We start from the raw sequence: 19,121 nt of genomic DNA, 5'->3' as shown, positions 1-19,121 counted from the left end.
TCAATGACACGTATTTGTTTTCCAATGCACAAACATAAAATGTAGACCAAAAATTATTTATTTCTTTAAAATAAATAAATAAAAGTGATTGCTGTCTAAACCCCCACGCAATAAGTGGCAGTAATGCACTCGATCATCATACCAAAGAAGAAGAAGAATTATGCCACCAACGAAGAAGAACGTCCCAAACCCCGTTCCGGAAGTGAAGTGTTACAGTAACGCGTGGCTCAATTCGACTGTCGTTAGGTCAGATTTTAGACTATTTTAAAGTTACTTTAGGATCCTGGCAAGATTTAGGGACACATTCGCAACTGTAAAGACTTTCTTTATTCCAAGGTACTTTTATAACTTTATCGCTAACTCGGCCAATCTTCGCGATGGCGAGACTGCGAACGTCAGCATGATGATTACTGGCATTTTAATTTAATTTATCGAGACTACTCTTTCAGCGATCTTATCATTTCTACATCTCGAAAGGTTTACTTAGTTTTGCGAGGCATTATGTGATCTCTGTAGCCATTCCAATATGGGTTTAATTACATTAAAATGTCATTACTGAGTTTGTTGTTGTCTAGTGTCAATTTCCGTCATTTCTTTTTGTGGTCCATAGTGTTGAGAAATGTGAAAATGAATTAAAAGGAGCACTGATGTTTTTATTTATTCGTAATGGGCAAGTAAAGCGAGAAATGTTTTTAAAATAGCTTTAAGGTCTCAGAAAATACCCACTGCTTCATTATTGTTTCATACCATCTATGAAATGTTTTATTGATCCTTAGCTGGCTTGGAAAGTGAACATTGATCATGTCACAGGCCACAAAACGCAAGCACGTCGTCAAGGAAGTTCTTGGAGACTTTGTCGTGCCAACGGAGAACCAGCAGATTGTGAAGGTTGTCTCAGAATGCTTTATATTGTGGATAACAAGCATGAGTTAATTTCTGCTCTGACGTTGACAAAGCAGAGAAGTAGTGACTAGTTTTCTGAGAATAAATACTTTTTTGTTGTTGTTGTTGCTTTTGCTCATTTTCTCTCTTAATGACCCCCCTGTCCCCTCCCTCTCACTCTTGTAGGTGACTGGTAGCCGTGGTAACAACCTCCATGAAGCTGTCACAGCTCAGGGCGAGATGTTCTTGGTGAGCATGCCCACAAAATTCCGCAAGAACATTTGGATCAAAAGAGGTGAGTTGGCAGACTTGTAGTGTTTGTGACCCATTCCAAATGGTAAACAAAGCGCAATCATTTATATTTGTTTCTTCACATCAAGGTGATTATGTGATCGTGGATCCGATTGAAGAGGGGGAGAAGGTGAAGGCGGAAATCAGCTCCATTCTGTACAAAGATCACATCATGTACCTGCAAGAAAGTCATCTGTGGTGTGTAGCAAGTCAACTAAGACACACGCTCACCGGTGTTTCTTTTGACCTCAGCATTGCTTAATGTCCTTGTGCTATTTGTCTTTGTCCAGGCCCTTAGGCTTCGTGATTGAAAACAAGGCCATCCAACAGAAAGACAAAGTAAATAACAAAGAGCGGAAAGACCAAGAGGAGTCCAGCACTAGCGACTCTGATGACAATGAGGATGATTTGTTTGTCAACACCAACCGCTGTACTTACCAGTACAGTGAGAGTGAAGATGATGAGGACAGTGATGCTCAAGAAGACGATGACACAAAGCGATAGCGGGAGCACGAGACTCATGTTGGGACTATTCCATGGATTTTTTTGTTGTTGTCATCCTTCAACCTATTCCTTCACATTGCAGCTGCTGGACACTTTAACAGCCGACCTTATTCTAGCATGTAATCCGCCGTGCAGGAGTTTTGTATCTGAAGAAAGTAAAAAAAGAAAAATCACATTTTCTCAAATGAGTGACAATTCATCTGATTGTATATTCTTTGGATGCTCATAAACTATACTTTGACATTATGTTGTATCAATTTAATTTCAAATTCTATCTTACAGTATCTAGTGTGTAGCAGAATATATACCAAATAATTAATTGTGAAGCATTTTGTTAAACCTATGGCTATCTACTTACCTCGTGGAAGCAAGGATGAACTTTTCTCAACGTTGAAACTTCTAAAGGGACAAATGGGACTCAAACCCATTGTTAGGTTTGCCAAGAGCAATTTCTCACAGGTACGGTTTGTGTAAAATATTTGTAATGTCTTTGAGTCATTTTAATGTAGGAAAACCTATGGACTAGCCTGCAAGCTAACGTCAGCTCAACATGGCGTTGTCCATTTTCCCATCAAAAGTGTGTCAATCTGAGCTAGAGAAAAGTCAATTAAGTTATCCAGTCACTATGTCTGAATTAATTTTTTATAAATATAATAGTTGAAATGTAAATTCCAGCCAACATCTCATCAAGCAATTTACTTCACCTTCTTTTTGACTTAACACCTCACATATGAATAAAACAGCATTTGAGACATCAACATTTTCGATTCAAGACACTATATACCAAATCATATCTTAGTCAAGGGTTTGTTTAGCAGGTCTTGTGGCGCCATGGGAGCTAATCGCCACCCAGACATACATGTCATCGTTGAAAAGGTCAAAGGTTAACTGATTCAAATACAGCTGTAGTGGAAGCAATTTATTTGTAAAACATCAGCACTTGTGCAATCTTTCTTAGTTTATTCTTGTGTTTTCCCTCTTGTTAGAAACCCTCAGTGACACATGCCGACACTGGTTCTTTGTCTCGGACAATTTGTCCCACAGTTCAATTAGCTGCTTCGGGCTTCGTTGATGGACTAATAAGATTTTGTGATATGCGCATGGCTCCCTGTCTTCATCGTATGGGAAGTCAAACGTGAGGAAGCCCGGGTGGTGGATGGGATACGCGTTAAGCCGTGCCATGCACATGCCAACAAATACGTCATCGATAGGGAAGAGGTGAACTCTTCCAGAGATGTTGTGAAGACGTTTGGCCAGCTGGCCTGAGTACACCACGCCTCCACCACCTGCATAAGTGGGATAGAGTCCTTTATAGAAGCTGTCCGGCACAAAGTACTTGGACTGGTGAACTCGATTGGGAAAAGCCGCGCTGATGACATCGCCGACCATGAATTCTTTCATGGTGCGTTCTGCGTTTGGCTTCTCTAGCTGGTTTCGGAGGAAGGTGATCATGTTCACCGTGTTGACAAAAATGTCATCGTCGCCTTTGAATACGAAGCGTGTCTTACTGCACTGGTGGGAGAACCAGTTCCAGAAGAGCACGTCCTTCAGGGTGAGGTTGAAAAAAGTGTCGTTGAAGTCCCACTGTAGAATATCACCATATTGTTCGCCCTCTTCCTGCAGCAACTCGGATGTGTCCCATCCAGAATCTCTGGGGTACTCTTTGCCTACCAGGAACACCCGGCGGATATATCCCCCAACTTTCTGTCTTGGACTGCCGTCCATTCCACGCGTGGCCACCCAGCCAGCTTGGCCCCAGGTCTGACGGATAGCCTGGCGGTTCTCAAAGTTCAGCTCGGTGGACTTAATGGCGAGGAGGAGCAGCGGTGGTTCCTTCTCATCGACTGCTCCTGCTCCACAGGTCAGGTCAGCAGGCTGGATGAGAACCGGGTAACTTCTCCGTTTCATGTGGCTCACAAAATCTCGCATCTGCGGAGGTAGCTGCTCCATTTTCCTCCTCACGGGATCCGAGTCAGTCACCTCCGAGAAGCTTCGATTCATAAGGGAAACATAAAAGGCGTGACTCCTAAACCTCATGTTGGCATTTTGGGGATTCAGAATGGGATTGAATTGGCGATCAAGGGTCAATTGAAGATGGTTCCAAAAAGCCTCTTCGTGGAGTTTCCAGAAAGGTTTTGGCAAGTTCTTATTTTTAAAACTTCCAGAGGCCACAAAATGAATACTTCTGGTGGCCTTATTCATGTTTGAACACACCATGATGCCGAGGAATAGGAAGAGCACGAGCAGGAAGATGCACGGGCTGCATACGCAGATCAACGCTCGACGATAGTGGCACCGTGCCATTCAACTGCAAAGGCACACATGATAGCTTAGTTTCAATAATGGCAGTAGTGCTGAGTTGGCTGTTTACAGAAATATATCGTGTCCTTAACGAGATTTTCAAACAATGAAGAGCATTTGAAAACTGCCACTCAAAACCTTTGGTCTTGTTAAAAAGTCCAAGCATTTGAAAACCTTTGGACAGTAATGGGCATCAATCTTTCAACAGAATATTTCTGAACGTAAAAGTGAATAAAATAGAAAGAAGATCACGTTAAAACATGAAACTTATCACCTTAAAATTTTAAAGGTACCACCTTAAAAAAACAAAACTTATCACACATAATATTGAACTTTTTTTGGTGTTCAGCAATTCACTTTCATGTGATCTAAATATCATGTGAGATGTATGTTTTTGTTTTTTTTAAATGGGTAAGTTCAAAATTCAGTTTTTTTCTGCTCACCTGATTTGGCCCAAGACTTATTCCGTTCGTCTGATAAGCAAATAGAATTAATTTCCCATGCTACAGTGATGTCACCAATTGTTCCTCACGTACCGAAATATGATTTCAATAATTTGGTCTGTTGACCAATGACATCCTTCCAATTTCAGAGGAGAGATAAACTGCAACTGCTTCTTTAGAGGAGTCAATTTGAAGGCTGCTGGTATGTGCATAAGGAATCCGCCCACTTGTTGCCTCATCAGGTACAACTGAAGTGAAGGCGCCCTCAAAACGATTCACACAATGGTGAAGGGGAACTGAAATCCAGTGACTGTGTCTGACACTGGGAAAACAAATCTTATCTGTAAAGACAATTTTTCCATCTCCAATCCTTCCCCCCACCCAAAATTTTAAGCTGACTAAAATTTGCATTAACATTGGTCACATTCTTCTTAAACACCCCCACTGGAAAGCCCCCCCACCCTGAAGAACCAGTCTAGCACCTGATTTGAATGTTGCAAATCTTTCTGTGAAAGTCAACTTAAGACATGAATGCATATTGTTGGCGAAATCACTTCCTAGCCCCCGTCAGGTTTGACCGGAATTGCCATTTCAACGCCGTTTGGAATTGAGTCAAAGAGAGGAGCCCTGATGAAGTAGAATTGGTAGCAAGCAAGATTTTGCCTCTACGGGGGCTTGAGTAATACAAAGGAGGGTGGGGAAATCATTTAGAAATATATTTTAGAAAATCAAATCAAATGCTAGTGTCTTAACTGGGCTTACACAGACGGGCCTGTAGCACACCTCTAGCCATCCCCAGTTGATACATTAAGAAAAAAATAAAAATATTCTTTTTTTAGTTTGTTGCTTTATGTAAATTGCCACAAAGTCAAAGAAATATGCATTTTTGAAATTTTGAGATCCAAGTACTGTATGTGGACTCGTCACTTCATAAAAAGCAGCAATTCAGCAGATAGTGAGCAATTCTCGAAAAAGAAGCTTCATGCATATATTCTTTATCCTCTGCAAAAGGCAACTAATAACGTCTGCAACTTATCGAGGAGTTGCGACCGCCTCGATGGAACAGATGAATTGCCTTTGCATTCAACTCACAAAACATTTCAAGGCACCATCCAAGTTGGACTTAAGGATCACCACGAACAACATTAGGGTCGTCCAAAGGGTCCATTTTGAAGTTATCAGGTCGTAGTTTCATGATGCTGTGTTTCAGGGAATACCACCATCCTCTCCAAGTGTACCAAACCACACCATCATCTGTCAGTCCACTATAGTACCCATCGGGGTAGTACCTGCCATTGAGATGGGCAGAGTGGCACCTGGGGAGAAACACAATCAAATGAAAAGGGCAAAGCGTCAGGATGCAACAAGGTACCAAAATGATCCATTTCAGATAGCTTCACTTGCAAGCTGAAAGTTGGCCTACTTGTTGAACCACCAGCCTCCTTTATCTTCCCGCGCACAACTGCCTTGATAGTTGTCGTTGTCCTTATCATAGGTGCTGAACTGGACGCCCTGGTGAGCGGCCCAGTCTGACACACCGACCTGGTAGTTGCCAGACAAAGCGTCTCCAGCTGTGCCCGTGTAGGCGCCGAAGGTGAGTTTGTAGTGATCCTGCAAAGATAAATGGAAGATGTGGAAATTTATTTGAAATCAGAGCAAACCAGTAAGTGATGGGGAAAGTATGATTTGAATAATCGTGCTAAATGATACTAAAACCTTTTCATCTGCAATATTGAAGTTTTTGTAGTCGGCATGGCGCTGGTTACCCTCAAAGTCTTCCAGATGAATTCTCAGTGTGTAGTTGCCTAAAACAAAAAGAAAGACTTCCATTGGACCAATTTGAAGAGTTAAAAATAGCTCATTTTCTTCAAATCATACTACGTATAGAGATGAAGAATATAGCTCATTCAAATGAACTCTTTTTGAGAAAATGAAATAATTTAAAATTACAAATAAAGTCTCAAAAATATTACTTATGAACCACTCCTCTCACTCCAGCTGTCTGAGTTCTGCTTTTGTTACCGTGACAACAATTTGCAGCACTTGTTCTCAAGCAACTCAGATTGTGAAGAGAAAAGTGAATGACGAACAAACAAAATATTATTGGTATTTCACTTACGGGAGCAGCCTTTCTACATTGTCACCTATGTTAATTGTTAGTTTGACAATTCAAACACATGAGATGTTGTGCTAAATAAAATTGCCTTGCCTTGCTTTACAACACAGTGCTATTTTTCTTCAACAAAGAATGGGCTGATGGAATTTCAATTCATTTCAGCAAAGGAACGTTGATATAAATAAAATGCAACATAACAAATGTATGTATGGCGCTTGGACCCCAAGAGCGAAAAATGGATGCTCAAAGGCTACGATCAACACATACTGACCTTGTGCAGTGATAGAATGCAAGTTGTCATTCCCAAGCCAAAACTCATCAAGGTCTGCAACCATGTTTCCAAAGCCATCCTTGTATTCTAGCCAGGATCTAGACGGACGGACAGACAGACAGACAGATATATCGACCTTCCCTCACTATTCCGTCTGATTTGTATTCATTTCATCACTGAGGCTACAACAGAAGCACCTGTTAAAATGTTCTGCTCCGTTGATCCTTTTTTGCATCACAGTCCAACCACCTCCTTCACTCATGTCACAGAAGACTCTGACCGAAGCATTGGAGCCATGCGGTCGGATGTTGTAGTAACCGCTGGCTTTAGAGCCAGCGCTGTAGATGTGGGAGCAGTCTTCCAACTCTGTGAAATAAAATAAAATGAAAAAAAAAACTTGCAGGAAAAGGGTGGCTGACCTTTTTGCATCTTGACCTCCGTGCTTGGTTTGGTTGACTCTGGTATTTGCTTCATCGCCAGCTTGGTTAAACAGCCGTAGCCTGCGTAGGAGGAGGTCTTGTTTTTGAAGCTGTCTTTTCAGATGATTCTCCTGTTCTTGCAGCCTCTTCAGTTCCTCGTCACATTGGTCCGATGCCTGCACAAGAACAGCCAAAATCATTGTCACTGCTACATAACTACGTACGTTCACCATGCAGTCAATAAACGAATAAATGAGCTACAGCTTAACGTGACACAAAGAAGTATTGAATATATGCGGTGAGACTTACGCAGAGAGAATGAAAGCAAATTATGAAGACGCTTAGATGAATGCCATTCAGATGCAATTGCGCAGCCATCCTCTTCTGAGTCGGTTCGAAATTAACCACAAGTGAACAAACCTCCTCTCTGGATTCAGTGTTTTTTTTCTTCTTGTCGCTCTTCCCAACATAACAACACCAGGGCCAAGACATTGACGAAATGCCTGATTAGCTGCAGTGATAAAACTTTCAAAGTATGCAAGAAATATTAGGAACAGATGCACACAAATATTGTTGTTATGGGTAACTGAGTAGATTTGAACCAAAGATATGTTCCACATTTTTATTTGCTGATATTTTCGCTTCTTTTATTGCATTTTGGCAAGGGTCAAGAACAGCATAGTCGTGGAGCTGTCGAATCTTATTCGGTTCCTCTGCTGACAGCGTGTGTCTTTTCTTCTTGCCAATGTTCTGTCAGTTTTGCCTAACACAAAAGAAGAGCATATTATTCTGCATGCATTGTTTAGATTGAACCACTTTACTTGAAGTAGAATTACCAGTGCTATGCATGGATTGGTTGCTTCCTTTCCGAGCTCTTGGGGTCATCCGGTTGTACGTCATCAGTCTTTTTAAAGTAATATTGTTGATCAGGGGGGCCAAACCTCTAAATTCAAACAGGTATAAAATTAGTCGTCTAAAGTTTAGACGATTCAAACGAGCTGATTTTGAGAGAAAGAGGAAAAAAAATCTAGCTCAAAACACCATGTCAGGCCACATGCAGCTGATGAAAAGAATAACGGGAAGTCCAACGATGAAAACGTAGACAGCAAAGAGCCAGGGCCGCTCATGCGTGGCCAAAAAAAGACCTTCGATGAGGCTCTGCTGCAACAAACAATTCAAGCTGATTTGATTCCACTCTTGGGGCTTTTAGTTTTGGAGACACCTTAAAGAATTCTGAGCTCCTCTAGTGAGCATGATTAAAATTTAGATGATTTTGAAGCAGGTTTTACCGGTTCCGCTGCAGACACTGGTACCACACTGGCTGCTACCAAGGCAATGCAAAGCGCCATCTGTGAAGAAGCACACTCAGCGCAAACATATGCCACAACACTTGATCACCAAATCCTGACAGAAACATTTCAACAATTGGGCTTGGAAAATTCTTGCGCTGTTGATTAGGATTGCTCAGGCATAAATTAATTATGTCTGATAACAACTCATTAAGCATTGTGTATATACTAATCGTGTCTACATAAGTGTGAGTATAAAAAGAGACGGAAAGGGTCCAGTCCACACGCGCACGTGAAAAATAAATAATTAGCCTGCGATAAAGAGTCAATAAAAGACTGTTTTACTCTTGATCGGTCATTGCACTACAAAAAGGAGGTTTAGCTTTGTATTTTTTTTTTTTAAACTGTAGCTCTTAGAAGATTGAGATAAATTGATGAAAAGTCACGATTGCCCATTTAAAGAAGAAAAAAAAACACAAATAAGAATCAGCAATAGACAATTACCTTTTTTCCCACAAATACAGTGTTCTCACTCTTTTCACAGGACACTCCCACAGTCACTTCCTGGAGTCTTGCAGAAAGGTTATGTTGAACTTTGGTCGTTAATATTCATTGGCTGACACAGCTGCAGAGCATGCACTTTCCATATCCCGAAAAATAACTTTCATGTGGTTTTATGATCTTTACTTTAACATTTGCACCAATGACATTGCCAGTTCATGTACATATTGAAAATCATTGCGGAAATATTTATTTAATTCATATGAAACTATTCTGTCAGGATTAAACTTGAAATTTATTTTACTGTAATCTCGGTACCATCGAGGTTACAAGAAAAATTCATTTGGACTTCATTTCATTCAACTGTCTTGAGATCCATTACTAAAATGGACCCTTGAGGAATACTGCTTGGAAGGCAAACTGACTCATTCACACCAACAACCATAGAAAAGTATTAACCTGACAAATAAGCTACAAAGACGTTAAATCATGTGTTACCTGATGGGCCAATGACATATTTCGTAAAATTCCAATATATTTGCTGAGATTTATAAAATTGTTAACACAGCAGTTAATGGGGTCATTTGCAGGCCGATTAAACTCACCGAATACTCAAATCCTCTCTGTTGTAATGACGGAAGCTTACAAATATCACAATGTATGAAAACAATAAAATAATAATAATAATAATAGTTTCTATTATCGTTAATTAAAGCCGAATATTTATTTGGCTTCGCATCCCGCCGCCACCAGATGCGCTGTCGTTGCCATCTGTGTCTGACAGAAAACCGCTGCCTGTGGTTACCGTGGTGATGTTGTGCTCGAGGGCTGTCATACGCTGTTTCATTCGAAGCTGAGTGGAGTTGAACTCACTCTGCAGACGCGCCAAACTTGTCTGGAAATTACACCATGAGAGAAACCAACACGCATTATAAAAGGCAAAGTGGTGCCTTGACTTGTAAGTTGAATTTATTCCGTGACCACGCTCGTAAGTCAAACCACTCCATTTCCGCCTATTGATAGAATTTGACTGCAACTGGTAAGGTGTCAACTGACCTGCAGTCGATCCACACTGGTTTCCAACCTCTCCACTTTCTCCTCCAGCTCCTCCCCAGCAGACACATTAACTTCTTCCAGGAGCCCCTCCTTCCGCAGGATATCCCGACCCCTCTGCTCCAGTTGAGCCCTGGCGTCAGGGAACTCCTGCAGCGCGTCCATCAGGTCTTGTTTGGAAAGGCAGAAAAGGTCCGAGTATCCCAGACTGCGAATATTAGCCGTGCGGCGGTTTCCCATCTTGCTGCCACTGATGTTCAGGACGCTGATCTCTCCGAAGCAACTACCAGCTGTGAGGACAGCTAACTGCGTAGCTCCATCCTCTCCCACCACAGCAAGGCGGCCATCTTTAATGATATACATCTCCTTGCCCACATCTCCCTTGGAAAAAGAATCAACAATAACATTTTAATCATAATCTTCATGTGTGTTCCGTTGAAGCTGGTTCTCTATTTCAAACGGACCTTTCTGCAGATATAGTCTCCTGGACTGAAAACCTGTGGTTGAAGTTTGAGCACCAGCTCCACCAAAAGACCTGCCTCGCAGTCCTGGAAAATACGCACCTAGATATGCACAATCACAAATATTTCTTTGTTGCAAGACGAGCTGGAATGCGACATTTCACACTCTACGACAAAATCGATACCTTCTTCAGTGTTTCCAGGTGAACATTGATTGCAATCTCTGCTCTTAATTTACTGGGTAAGCTCCTCAGAACTTCCTGTTCATCGATGGTCTTCTTATTAGTCCAGAGGTAGTCAAACCACCGAATGACACGCTGTTCTAATACCTTGTTGACATGCCTGAAGTGCATGTAATGCTTCAGAGAATCCACACGAGCCTGAAAGCCTGCTCTCGTAGCATTCATATTTGAGATCATGGCTCCAACATTTCCCACAATGGACGCAAAAATCAGAACGCCGACCTGGAACGACAACAAAAAACTGCTCAGTTAGCAACTGTGGGACATCAACGGCTGCGTTAGATGAATAGAAGTTACTGAATGACCTACCAGAAAGTCAAATATTAGGAAGAGATACTCCTCATCTCTCACAGGAGGCGGAGTCTCTCCAATGGTAGTCAGCGTCAAAGTGGACCAGTACAGGCAGTATATGTAACTTCGGGCCAGGGAGGCATACTCTGGATCCGAGGCATTGGGGTAAACCCAGGAGTCGGAACCCAGTCCCAGGACTTTGGAGAAACTGTAGTAGCCGCAGGCATTCCAGTGGATGATCACCAGGATGTAGACAACAAGTTTACAGATGCGGAAGGAATTTGGGTAGCCTGTTCTTGTTTCCGTACGTTCAAAGAACTCAAAGAGCCGCGGCAAGCGCAGCAGACGATTGAATCGGAGAAGGGGCGTGTGACTGACTCCGAAAGTCAAATATAACAGATCGGTTGGAAGGATGGAGCAGATGTCCAGTTTGCATTGTAAAGTTCGAATATAGGTTTCCCTCAAACGATGGCCATCTTTCACCATCAGGCCCTGCTCCAGGAAACCTTGGGAAATATGCATAAATGGAAAAGCTAGAAGTTACTAACATTGTTCTACTCTACAGTCTGTGATGTCATCACACGCAGACGTTGTCACGGCTCATCAATCTACTTCTTGAATTTTCCGATCAAATGCTAAGTACCCGTGTGAAGACGAACGGCGATGTCCAGGATGTAGACTCCGTCGCAGATGTAGTCCATGACCAGCCACACCAAAATATTTCTCGTCTGCAGCTCGTCAAAACAGGCCCTACAAAACCAGATCTGAGATATTTGATCTGAAGCAATTTGAGGAAAAACAAACTGAAACTTTTTCCAACCTGACAACTAACAGGGTCCAGTTATAAAAAACAGCAGGACCAATCACCATCAGCCAGTGGTAATACGCATCATCCGATGGCGAAAGGATTATATTGTTACATTTCCTCCTAAAATTGAGAATACGGTCATAAAGAGTGAAGGAACTTGGTGTTTATTTCATTCTCTGAAATGTTTTTTTTTTTCCTTACTTTCTTTTTGAGCATCTCATTTCACCATCTGTATCCGAACCGTTGTGGCTATGACTAAATCGGCTGGGTGGGGCATGTATGTCCAAGTGGGCGGGGCCTCGGAAACGTTCCAAAAAAGAATCAGGCCGCTGTGTCTCCTCAGCTACGCTCTTCTGTGCCCATTCTCTGAGAGTCATCACCATGTTCACTATCCTAAAAAAAAAAAAAATAATAACTCAGCGACACCAAAACTGCTCTTGTCTTATCGATCAATCTCATACCTGGAGAGGGCACCTCGGCCTTGATGGGAATTCAGTGAATTGGCATCTCTCCTGTCAATGGCCGCCATTCTTTGTAGTTCTGAGGAAGTGTCATCGCACATGGACTGCACTCTACAAAATACAAATGCGATGATAAATCTAGCGAGGTGCAGTGGCTTCAATGAAGGAGGATGAATTTTCCTGTAAATATCCATGGGGTGCTATCAAGTCAAATCTGGAACAATACCTCAAAGAGACAATATATAATCACAACAACCAAACAAAGCAATTTCAGTTGGGCTTCTAAGCAGTAAACAACAAACGACAATCATTAGCATTAGTCGAAGGATTAAGATTAATATGTAATGTCTGATCTGGAGAAAACAATCACTATGAAAGATTTAATACTTTCAGTATCCTAATATAAAATTGTTTGGATACTCCTGTCTCCCATTTTGAAACTTAGTTTTATATAATTGTCAAGATGCCAAATGTGCCTGAATAACATATTACGTGGTTAAAGGAGTGTGTGTGTGTGTGTGTGTGTGTGTGTGTGTGTGTGTGTGTGTGTGTGTGTGTGTGTGTGTGTGTGTGTGTGTGTGTGTGTGTGTGTGTGTGTGTGTGTGTGCGTGCGTGTACCTGCTAAGCGGGCTGTCAGCATGGTCACTTTCCTCCTCTTCCCATGTTTTCACAGACAACCTTTGAGAATCGTGCACTGGATGTGGCATACTGCACACAATTGTTTCATTATTTAACATTCAGCTTGTATGTAAGCGATGATGTCATACTGTACACATATTATGACAAGAAAGATGAAATATTGTGAGATTGAAGGACATTCATGTCAGTAAACATACTAAACCATTGGTAGAACCATAATACTCAAAGGACGGTCATTTAGTAGCATGCATCACCATGGAAACCAAATGTCATGCTAATAAAATTGTTTCGCATTATTAAAGAAAGGTCAAAGAAACAAACATGTTCAACACACCTGGTGAATTTCCTGACGTGATGTTCAGCTCATGAAGAAATCTTCATGTATGCGGATTCAGGCCGTACCAATTGTGAAGACTAATATTGTGAGGACTGAAAACATCTCCTACGTGATCACATGGCACACAAGCGTTGACAAAAGAATACTTTCAAATGCAAATCGTGTGTATGTGCACGTGTTGCTTTTTACTCATCTGAATTCAAGAGCATCGTTTGAAGTGGCCTCACAACCACAAGTGTGTCTTGTCTCCTGATTACAGAGAGATGTGGGACGAAGCACACAGAGACCTAGCCTTTGGTTTCAACTCCTTTGATGGCTTATCTCTTTTTTCATAAAAAAAAAAAAGGAAGGACATGAAATCATGCACAGATAAATGAAGAATGTGTTGATTCTATTTTTGACGTGTGGGTTAGATGTTGCTTCACTACGATCGTATGAGCAGTGGATGTAGGTTAATGTAACTTAAGTGTAAATAGGGAGAACCCAGACACCCTGTGGACGGAATTCATCTTGGTCAGGGATCTTATATCAATTATATTTCAACCCACAGCTCGTGACCATAGATGAAGGTAGAAACATCCTGTAAATTTAAGAGCTTTGCCTTTCGTCTCAGTTCCTTCACCACGACAGACCGATACAGTCTATCCTTGCAACCCTCGTGAGAATTTCAAAAGTTTCTAAAATCCTCTAATAGAGTTTTTAGGACAGGGGTCGGTGTTTGAAACATCACAGCAATTTTGACCCGGTTGTTGCCGTCTCTGAATTTTTGCCCGAATGAGCAATGGTTGGATATTTTCAGTTAAAACTTTAGCAAACGGAGAAGGCGGGGTTCCCTGGGTAGAAAATGCGAAGAAATGATGACCTTCTACAGTTTTAGTCATTTGAAAGTGTTTGTTGACCAGATTTTTCATGGCTGATATCACACAAAACCATTCTCATTCTTTTTGTAGGTGCGTTGTACGTAAGCCATTTCAATCACTGAGCAATTTTTAGGAAACACCACTTTATACTTTATGGAGGCAACAACATATTGAAGGTCCTAATAATAATAATTCGAACAAAGTAACAAGACAGGACACTTCAACGACATCAAGTGTGTATACAACAAAATTAACGCCAATTAGGCTAGTACACAAAGTTACTACAGCTTCGAGGTGGGCTTTGTGTTTTAGCCGCTCAGGCGTTCGTAGAAAAAGAGGACACCGCTACTGTGAAGTTCTCGCGGTCGTCCTTCGATGAGTGACACTTGGCAGTTGTCGGCTTTGACGGTGCCGTACGGCAATAGAAGGTAGGTCCAAAGGTGACCCGCGTACGTGCCGTGACCCCTGTGAGCCAAGACGGATGTCAGCGTGTATGTCAACTTCTGGTGGGGCTCCACGTGTATGTCTATCTCTTCGCTAGCACCGACGTATGCACCTGCGTCTCCTCGTGGGAGCTGAACAGTCAGGATGTCGGGAAATGTCCAGAAGTGTTCAGTCTTTGTCACGTGCGTGCATGTAACACACATTTGCTCAGAAATGATAGCACGGCGAAACAGAGAGGATACGCTTTCTTTTGTGGCGGGTCCTGGCAAGACAAAGAGGTTGCCCAGGTCTAAGATTTTGGAGGTTGTTTTTTTGCAGTGTTCGCACGTCCTGACTGCCTTTACAGAAATAGCCGTCGGAAGACCACATTGTTGGAACCAAAACAACAAGGGCTGGACGAGATCCAGCGGATCGTTCTGCCATAACAAAACAAGCTCCTGGCAAAGTCCAAACATTTCCTTGTCAGTGAATGTCCGTCCAGGATCTTGGAGAGCGCTGCAGAATACCTCAGCCAATTTTGTCATGGATGACACCTCAGCCAAAAGGCGGCAGCGTTTGGGTCCAAAATCCTTCTGCACCACTTTCAGATGGAGCACCGCTTGTAGAGTTGCACTGATCCAGGTGCTGTGGAACGTGTTGGGAAACCTGCAGACGTTCCTGCGTGGACTGTGGAGGTCATAGCTGGGCGTTAGGTCACGTGACTTGGATGAACCACAACCCATCGGACCGGCGCCACGTCCTCTTCTTTTAAGCCCACGTCCACGCAGAACCCAGGACAGCAGGACTGACAACAATTGGTAGACCAGGCTAAAACCCAGTGAGACAACCAGCATCAATCCATTCAAAAGCATAATTTACCTGTTGAATTTACTTACGCTAAACAAGTACAGAATGTTCCATTCACATGTATGCCAAATAATATTGACTCTTATTTGTCACGGACGTGGCCAAACCTTTCCAAAAACAAAACCTTCAAAGATATCGGCGGCCTTGATGTCTTAATGTCACATGATGATAGTCACATAAAAGTTCAAGATACTGTATATCCTATTTGTTTGTATGTGTACTCTATGTATGAAAAATGTTAAAAATAGTTCATGGGAAACTTACAGTAGAGCTCACATGCTGACTTCTTGAATTTTCTTTGCCATGTCTTCAAAGGGGAAACAGGTGACCGAAGCTGTCCCGCCTCCTGCTAGAATAACCAAAAGTGATGTTAGAATGATTCCAGCAGCACATTGTCATTCTCACAAGGCTAATTTGAAAATAATTTTTTGTTGAAAATTGAATGCCATCTCCTGTAATCCTACTTTTTGACAGATATAGTTTAGTACATGTTTGGGCATAATTATTGTTGTTTATTGAGATAAAGGTTTGGAGAAAAAAAAAAACAGGATTTGTGGTAATGAGGTGGTGACTTGAGGCAAATGTGTAAGAATCTGAAAATGTGACTCATTCTTTACACAAGAGCTTTATTGATATTTTTCTTTACAATCTGTTGTCTGGATTACTGAATTTCTGATTATGTCATGGGTCGAAGGCCTTCTTGTTGGGTCAGGGTGTATCATCATCTGAAAAGCAAAATAGGAACATGATATATTAATGAAAATGTTTTTCAATTTCATGATGGATTTTTTTGACCGACTCTGAAACGATTTACAGTCTAAAAATGATCCTTTTCATCCATGTTAGTGCTTTCAAATGTATGTAATTGTCAACATGTACACGAGATGGCAGTATAAAATCACTTTGCAGTCACCTCGAGAAGACTGAAAAACTCTGGCGTGAGCACACATGGCATGGCGGGAAGATCACCCTGTCGAATTTTGTGCCACTTGTACCCGTTGGAGGGCAGAGCCTCGGCCCCTGAGGCGCTAACAACAGTAAGAGCAAGGGCAAAAATGTCGGCCTTTGTCAAGTTACTGTAGTCCTACAAAAGTAAAAAATGGATGAGGTTAGAATGTGTGCATTTCTCAAATGTACAATTTTTCTCCCCCATTTTCCCTCTATAGATGACAAACCTCTTGTAGAACTTCATTGGCCAGATATCTGCTGTCACCTTCTTCCACTTGAGGATTGTTAACCTGGGTCACATGACCAAGATCACCTGGAAGCAGGCACATATTTGTTCCGATATCCAATGTCAATCAAGTGAAGGGCGGGGGGGCTTCATTTACAACAGAGGTATTTTTATGCTGTGCCTTTATTCGTAACCTCGAAACATAAACCAATGACACCCTGCACAATGACGTAAGAGTAACAGAAGAAGAAAAAAAAGGTCATACCGATTTTGTAGGTTGACTTGTCATCCTCATCACAGCTGCATCCGGGCTTCTTGGCTATGAAGATGTTGCCTTGGAATCCAAAACAACACTCGGTCAGTTTTCTCATTTGCACTGCATCTATTTGTAGCACAACCACTAAAACTCACTCGGTTTGATGTCCATGTGCACCAGCGACATTGAGTGGATGCACTCCAGGCCCCGCGCGACTTGTAGCAGTAGATCTTTGAGGTCCGCTTCCGACATGGAGGCGAGCCGCTTCGAGTTGCGTTCAATGGCGTCAGCTAGCGTGCCGCCGTCGCAGTACTCGTTCTGAATGAGCAAGTGGTCGTCCTCCACCCAAGACGAGTAGTAACGCACCACGTTGGGATACTGGGCCAGTACGGCGTGGGCAAACACTTCCCGCATGACGCAATGTCTGTATGGGAAGAACAAAGACATTTGAATGTTTTCACTGTGTATGGGAACCCTTGACTTTTCACAATATCCATTTTTTTGCCATATAAAACGCTCCACTTACTTATCTACCGATCCCATAAGTGGTTTCTTTGATCGCTTGATAGCGTAGATGCAGCCATCCAGCCTTTTCACACATTTGAAAACCGCGCCGAATTGTCCGCTTCCAATCGTCTCCAGCTCGAGGAACTCTGAGGTATACCGGGACGTCGCATCGTTTCTCAGCGCAGTTAACCTCTAAAAGTAGCAAACATGGGGGTTACCACCGTTTCCCGTGACTTATACATCACTTTCAGAGAAAATGTTTACCTTAGAGTCTCCTTTACTTGTATTCTTGTCTTCTCCATAAGACCTGGACAACAATCTTACAGTCAGTGGCGAAAGCATGTGAACAAGGGCACTGATCTCCAATGATCCGAAAAATGTACATACATGAGTGATCTCTTGCACTGGTTCTTCTGCGGTGGAGGAGACTGGATGAGGAGTGAGAGGGGACTGAAAGGATTCGAGTTGACCTGAGGTCTGATGCTGCTGACCTCTGGACTGGACCTTGTGGAACGTTTCCCATTCTTGAATAGAGATCGCTTGCAGGGAAAGGTGATGCTGGAGTTCTTTGCTGGGGATAACACACTCTGTGCAAACATACAAATTGACATTTATCAATACAGGTCACTTGAGTGCCTGCGCACTCATCAATTTCATAATTTAAACAACCAACTTTTTTATTTTTAAATTGTTGACCGAGAAGACTTGAATTTTTGCTCGACACTGACTCTCTCTGCAGTCTGTCACAGACTAAAAGTAGGCAGAGCATAAAAGAGGAAAATAGGTTCACTGGCAACGGTTCGTACTTCTCAAATTTGGCGGAAACGTGAACATTTCATCTTTCATTTTTCAACGGTCAGTTTTGAAGCTCCTATTTAAATTTCAACCGTCAAATAACTGACGCATCACGCAAGGGGGGAAAAAAATAACAATCGTTGAAATACTCAGAGAAGGTTATCGTCGAATACAAACCGTTGCATCAAACGGAGTGTCCAAAAGTCTTCGTCTCCTGACGTTTTTGCACCGAGTGTTTGTAGATGTGGTTTGCGGGGAGGTTCGTTCTGGTGAGTCCTCGTAGAATCGCGAAGGCTTTTTGGTAGGCGTGGAGCATGTGGCCAAGACACCGGTGTTGGGTGATCCGCAGCCTTTCAAGCTCCATAGCGTGACCTCGTCACCCCCGCATGAACGAATCCTCACGGGGCTACTGTGGAATTTTAGCCGCTTGACAGCGGTGCTTCTTCGCTCGCGCATTGGAACGCTCTTTTCGATGTCCTCACTCGGCCTCGGTGTCGTCTCCATGGCTTCGTTTGTCTTCTCGGCGGTTGGTTACGTCATGAGATGGAGCCAATCAGCGGTTCGTTGTGCTACTTCATTGTTTGGTTGGTTGGCAGCTGGCAACCATAGAAGTGCCGCTGTCGCCATCTACCGGGATTTAGTAGTACAACCATCCTCGCATCATTTGATCGGTTCGAAATGTATAGAAATTGTACGAATAGGATTCTGCAGAGTATTTTTCTTTGTGTTTGATAAATATATGGAAATCAGTTTTTAAATGACTAAATAAATAATACTGTATTCTTTGAAATGCAACATAATGTAGGTGGAATGTCTATACTCTAAGCAAAGACATACTTCGTGAAGAAGTATCATGCATTTCTGCGGGGGCCACGTTTTCCTGAGATAATGTTCAGCGTGACTTTTTTTAACATGCTCTAAATATTCAGG

At 42.3% G+C, this 19,121-nt stretch overlaps 5 protein-coding genes and 1 long non-coding RNA gene across 9 annotated transcripts; 1 reads left to right on the top strand and 5 right to left on the bottom strand.

The window, feature by feature from the left end:
• The first annotated feature begins 120 nt into the window (after positions 1 to 120).
• On the top strand, positions 121 to 1,923 carry eif1ad (eukaryotic translation initiation factor 1A domain containing). Of its 3 annotated transcripts, none has more exons than XM_085903163.1 (5): positions 121 to 246; positions 777 to 888; positions 1,069 to 1,177; positions 1,263 to 1,371; positions 1,464 to 1,923. In XM_085903163.1, the coding sequence occupies exons 2-5, from the start codon at positions 802 to 804 to the stop codon at positions 1,675 to 1,677; spliced, it is 519 nt and encodes a 172-aa protein (XP_085759289.1). In that variant the 5' UTR covers positions 121 to 246; positions 777 to 801; the 3' UTR covers positions 1,678 to 1,923. The 3 variants fall into 3 exon arrangements, with proteins under 3 accessions (XP_085759289.1, XP_085759280.1, XP_085759297.1); XM_085903154.1 differs by having other exon boundaries at positions 140 to 336; XM_085903171.1 differs by having other exon boundaries at positions 154 to 215.
• Positions 1,924 to 2,631: 708 nt separating this feature from the next.
• Positions 2,632 to 3,981, bottom strand: LOC147060585 (N-acetyllactosaminide beta-1,3-N-acetylglucosaminyltransferase 2-like). Its single transcript, XM_085903125.1, has one exon. It carries the CDS (start codon positions 3,979 to 3,981, stop codon positions 2,632 to 2,634), a length of 1,350 nt encoding a protein of 449 aa, XP_085759251.1.
• A 1,534-nt stretch (positions 3,982 to 5,515) lies between these two features.
• fgl1 (fibrinogen-like 1) lies at positions 5,516 to 7,605 on the bottom strand. The gene is made up of 7 exons (XM_085905436.1): positions 7,537 to 7,605; positions 7,244 to 7,403; positions 7,006 to 7,174; positions 6,809 to 6,906; positions 6,138 to 6,226; positions 5,845 to 6,032; positions 5,516 to 5,737 (listed from the first exon to the last, which is right to left on the bottom strand). Exons 1-7 carry the CDS (start codon positions 7,603 to 7,605, stop codon positions 5,545 to 5,547), a joined length of 966 nt encoding a protein of 321 aa, XP_085761562.1. The 3' UTR covers positions 5,516 to 5,544.
• Positions 7,606 to 7,844: 239 nt separating this feature from the next.
• On the bottom strand, positions 7,845 to 9,070 carry LOC147060583 (uncharacterized). Its single transcript, XR_015063071.1, has 5 exons — positions 9,021 to 9,070; positions 8,517 to 8,576; positions 8,269 to 8,388; positions 8,064 to 8,170; positions 7,845 to 7,990 (listed from the first exon to the last, which is right to left on the bottom strand). It is a non-coding gene; the product is annotated as an uncharacterized LOC147060583 (long non-coding RNA).
• Positions 9,071 to 9,711: 641 nt separating this feature from the next.
• Positions 9,712 to 13,617, bottom strand: LOC147060582 (cyclic nucleotide-gated channel alpha-2-like). 2 transcript variants are annotated; one of them, XM_085901952.1, is made up of 12 exons: positions 13,499 to 13,617; positions 13,307 to 13,414; positions 12,952 to 13,041; positions 12,334 to 12,444; positions 12,074 to 12,265; positions 11,885 to 11,992; positions 11,708 to 11,814; positions 11,083 to 11,570; positions 10,717 to 10,995; positions 10,535 to 10,633; positions 10,074 to 10,451; positions 9,712 to 9,912 (listed from the first exon to the last, which is right to left on the bottom strand). In XM_085901952.1, the coding sequence occupies exons 3-12, from the start codon at positions 13,038 to 13,040 to the stop codon at positions 9,727 to 9,729; spliced, it is 2,037 nt and encodes a 678-aa protein (XP_085758078.1). In that variant the 5' UTR covers position 13,041; positions 13,307 to 13,414; positions 13,499 to 13,617; the 3' UTR covers positions 9,712 to 9,726. The 2 variants fall into 2 exon arrangements, with proteins under 2 accessions (XP_085758078.1, XP_085758069.1); XM_085901943.1 differs by having other exon boundaries at positions 13,307 to 13,539.
• Positions 13,618 to 16,049: 2,432 nt separating this feature from the next.
• LOC147060581 (wee1-like protein kinase 1-A) lies at positions 16,050 to 18,734 on the bottom strand. The gene is made up of 9 exons (XM_085906402.1): positions 18,369 to 18,734; positions 17,784 to 17,983; positions 17,661 to 17,703; positions 17,416 to 17,588; positions 17,045 to 17,313; positions 16,899 to 16,967; positions 16,635 to 16,720; positions 16,373 to 16,543; positions 16,050 to 16,184 (listed from the first exon to the last, which is right to left on the bottom strand). Exons 1-9 carry the CDS (start codon positions 18,693 to 18,695, stop codon positions 16,086 to 16,088), a joined length of 1,437 nt encoding a protein of 478 aa, XP_085762528.1. The 5' UTR covers positions 18,696 to 18,734; the 3' UTR covers positions 16,050 to 16,085.
• Between the last annotated feature and the right edge of the window lie 387 nt (positions 18,735 to 19,121).

Source organism: Syngnathus leptorhynchus, chromosome 2, assembly GCF_054491065.1.
Source record: "Syngnathus leptorhynchus isolate UIUO chromosome 2, UIUO_Slep, whole genome shotgun sequence".
NCBI lineage: Eukaryota > Metazoa > Chordata > Actinopteri > Syngnathiformes > Syngnathidae > Syngnathus > Syngnathus leptorhynchus.
The sequence above is the reverse complement of the archived record's forward strand: the minus strand, read 5'-3'. Positions and strand labels throughout refer to the sequence as shown.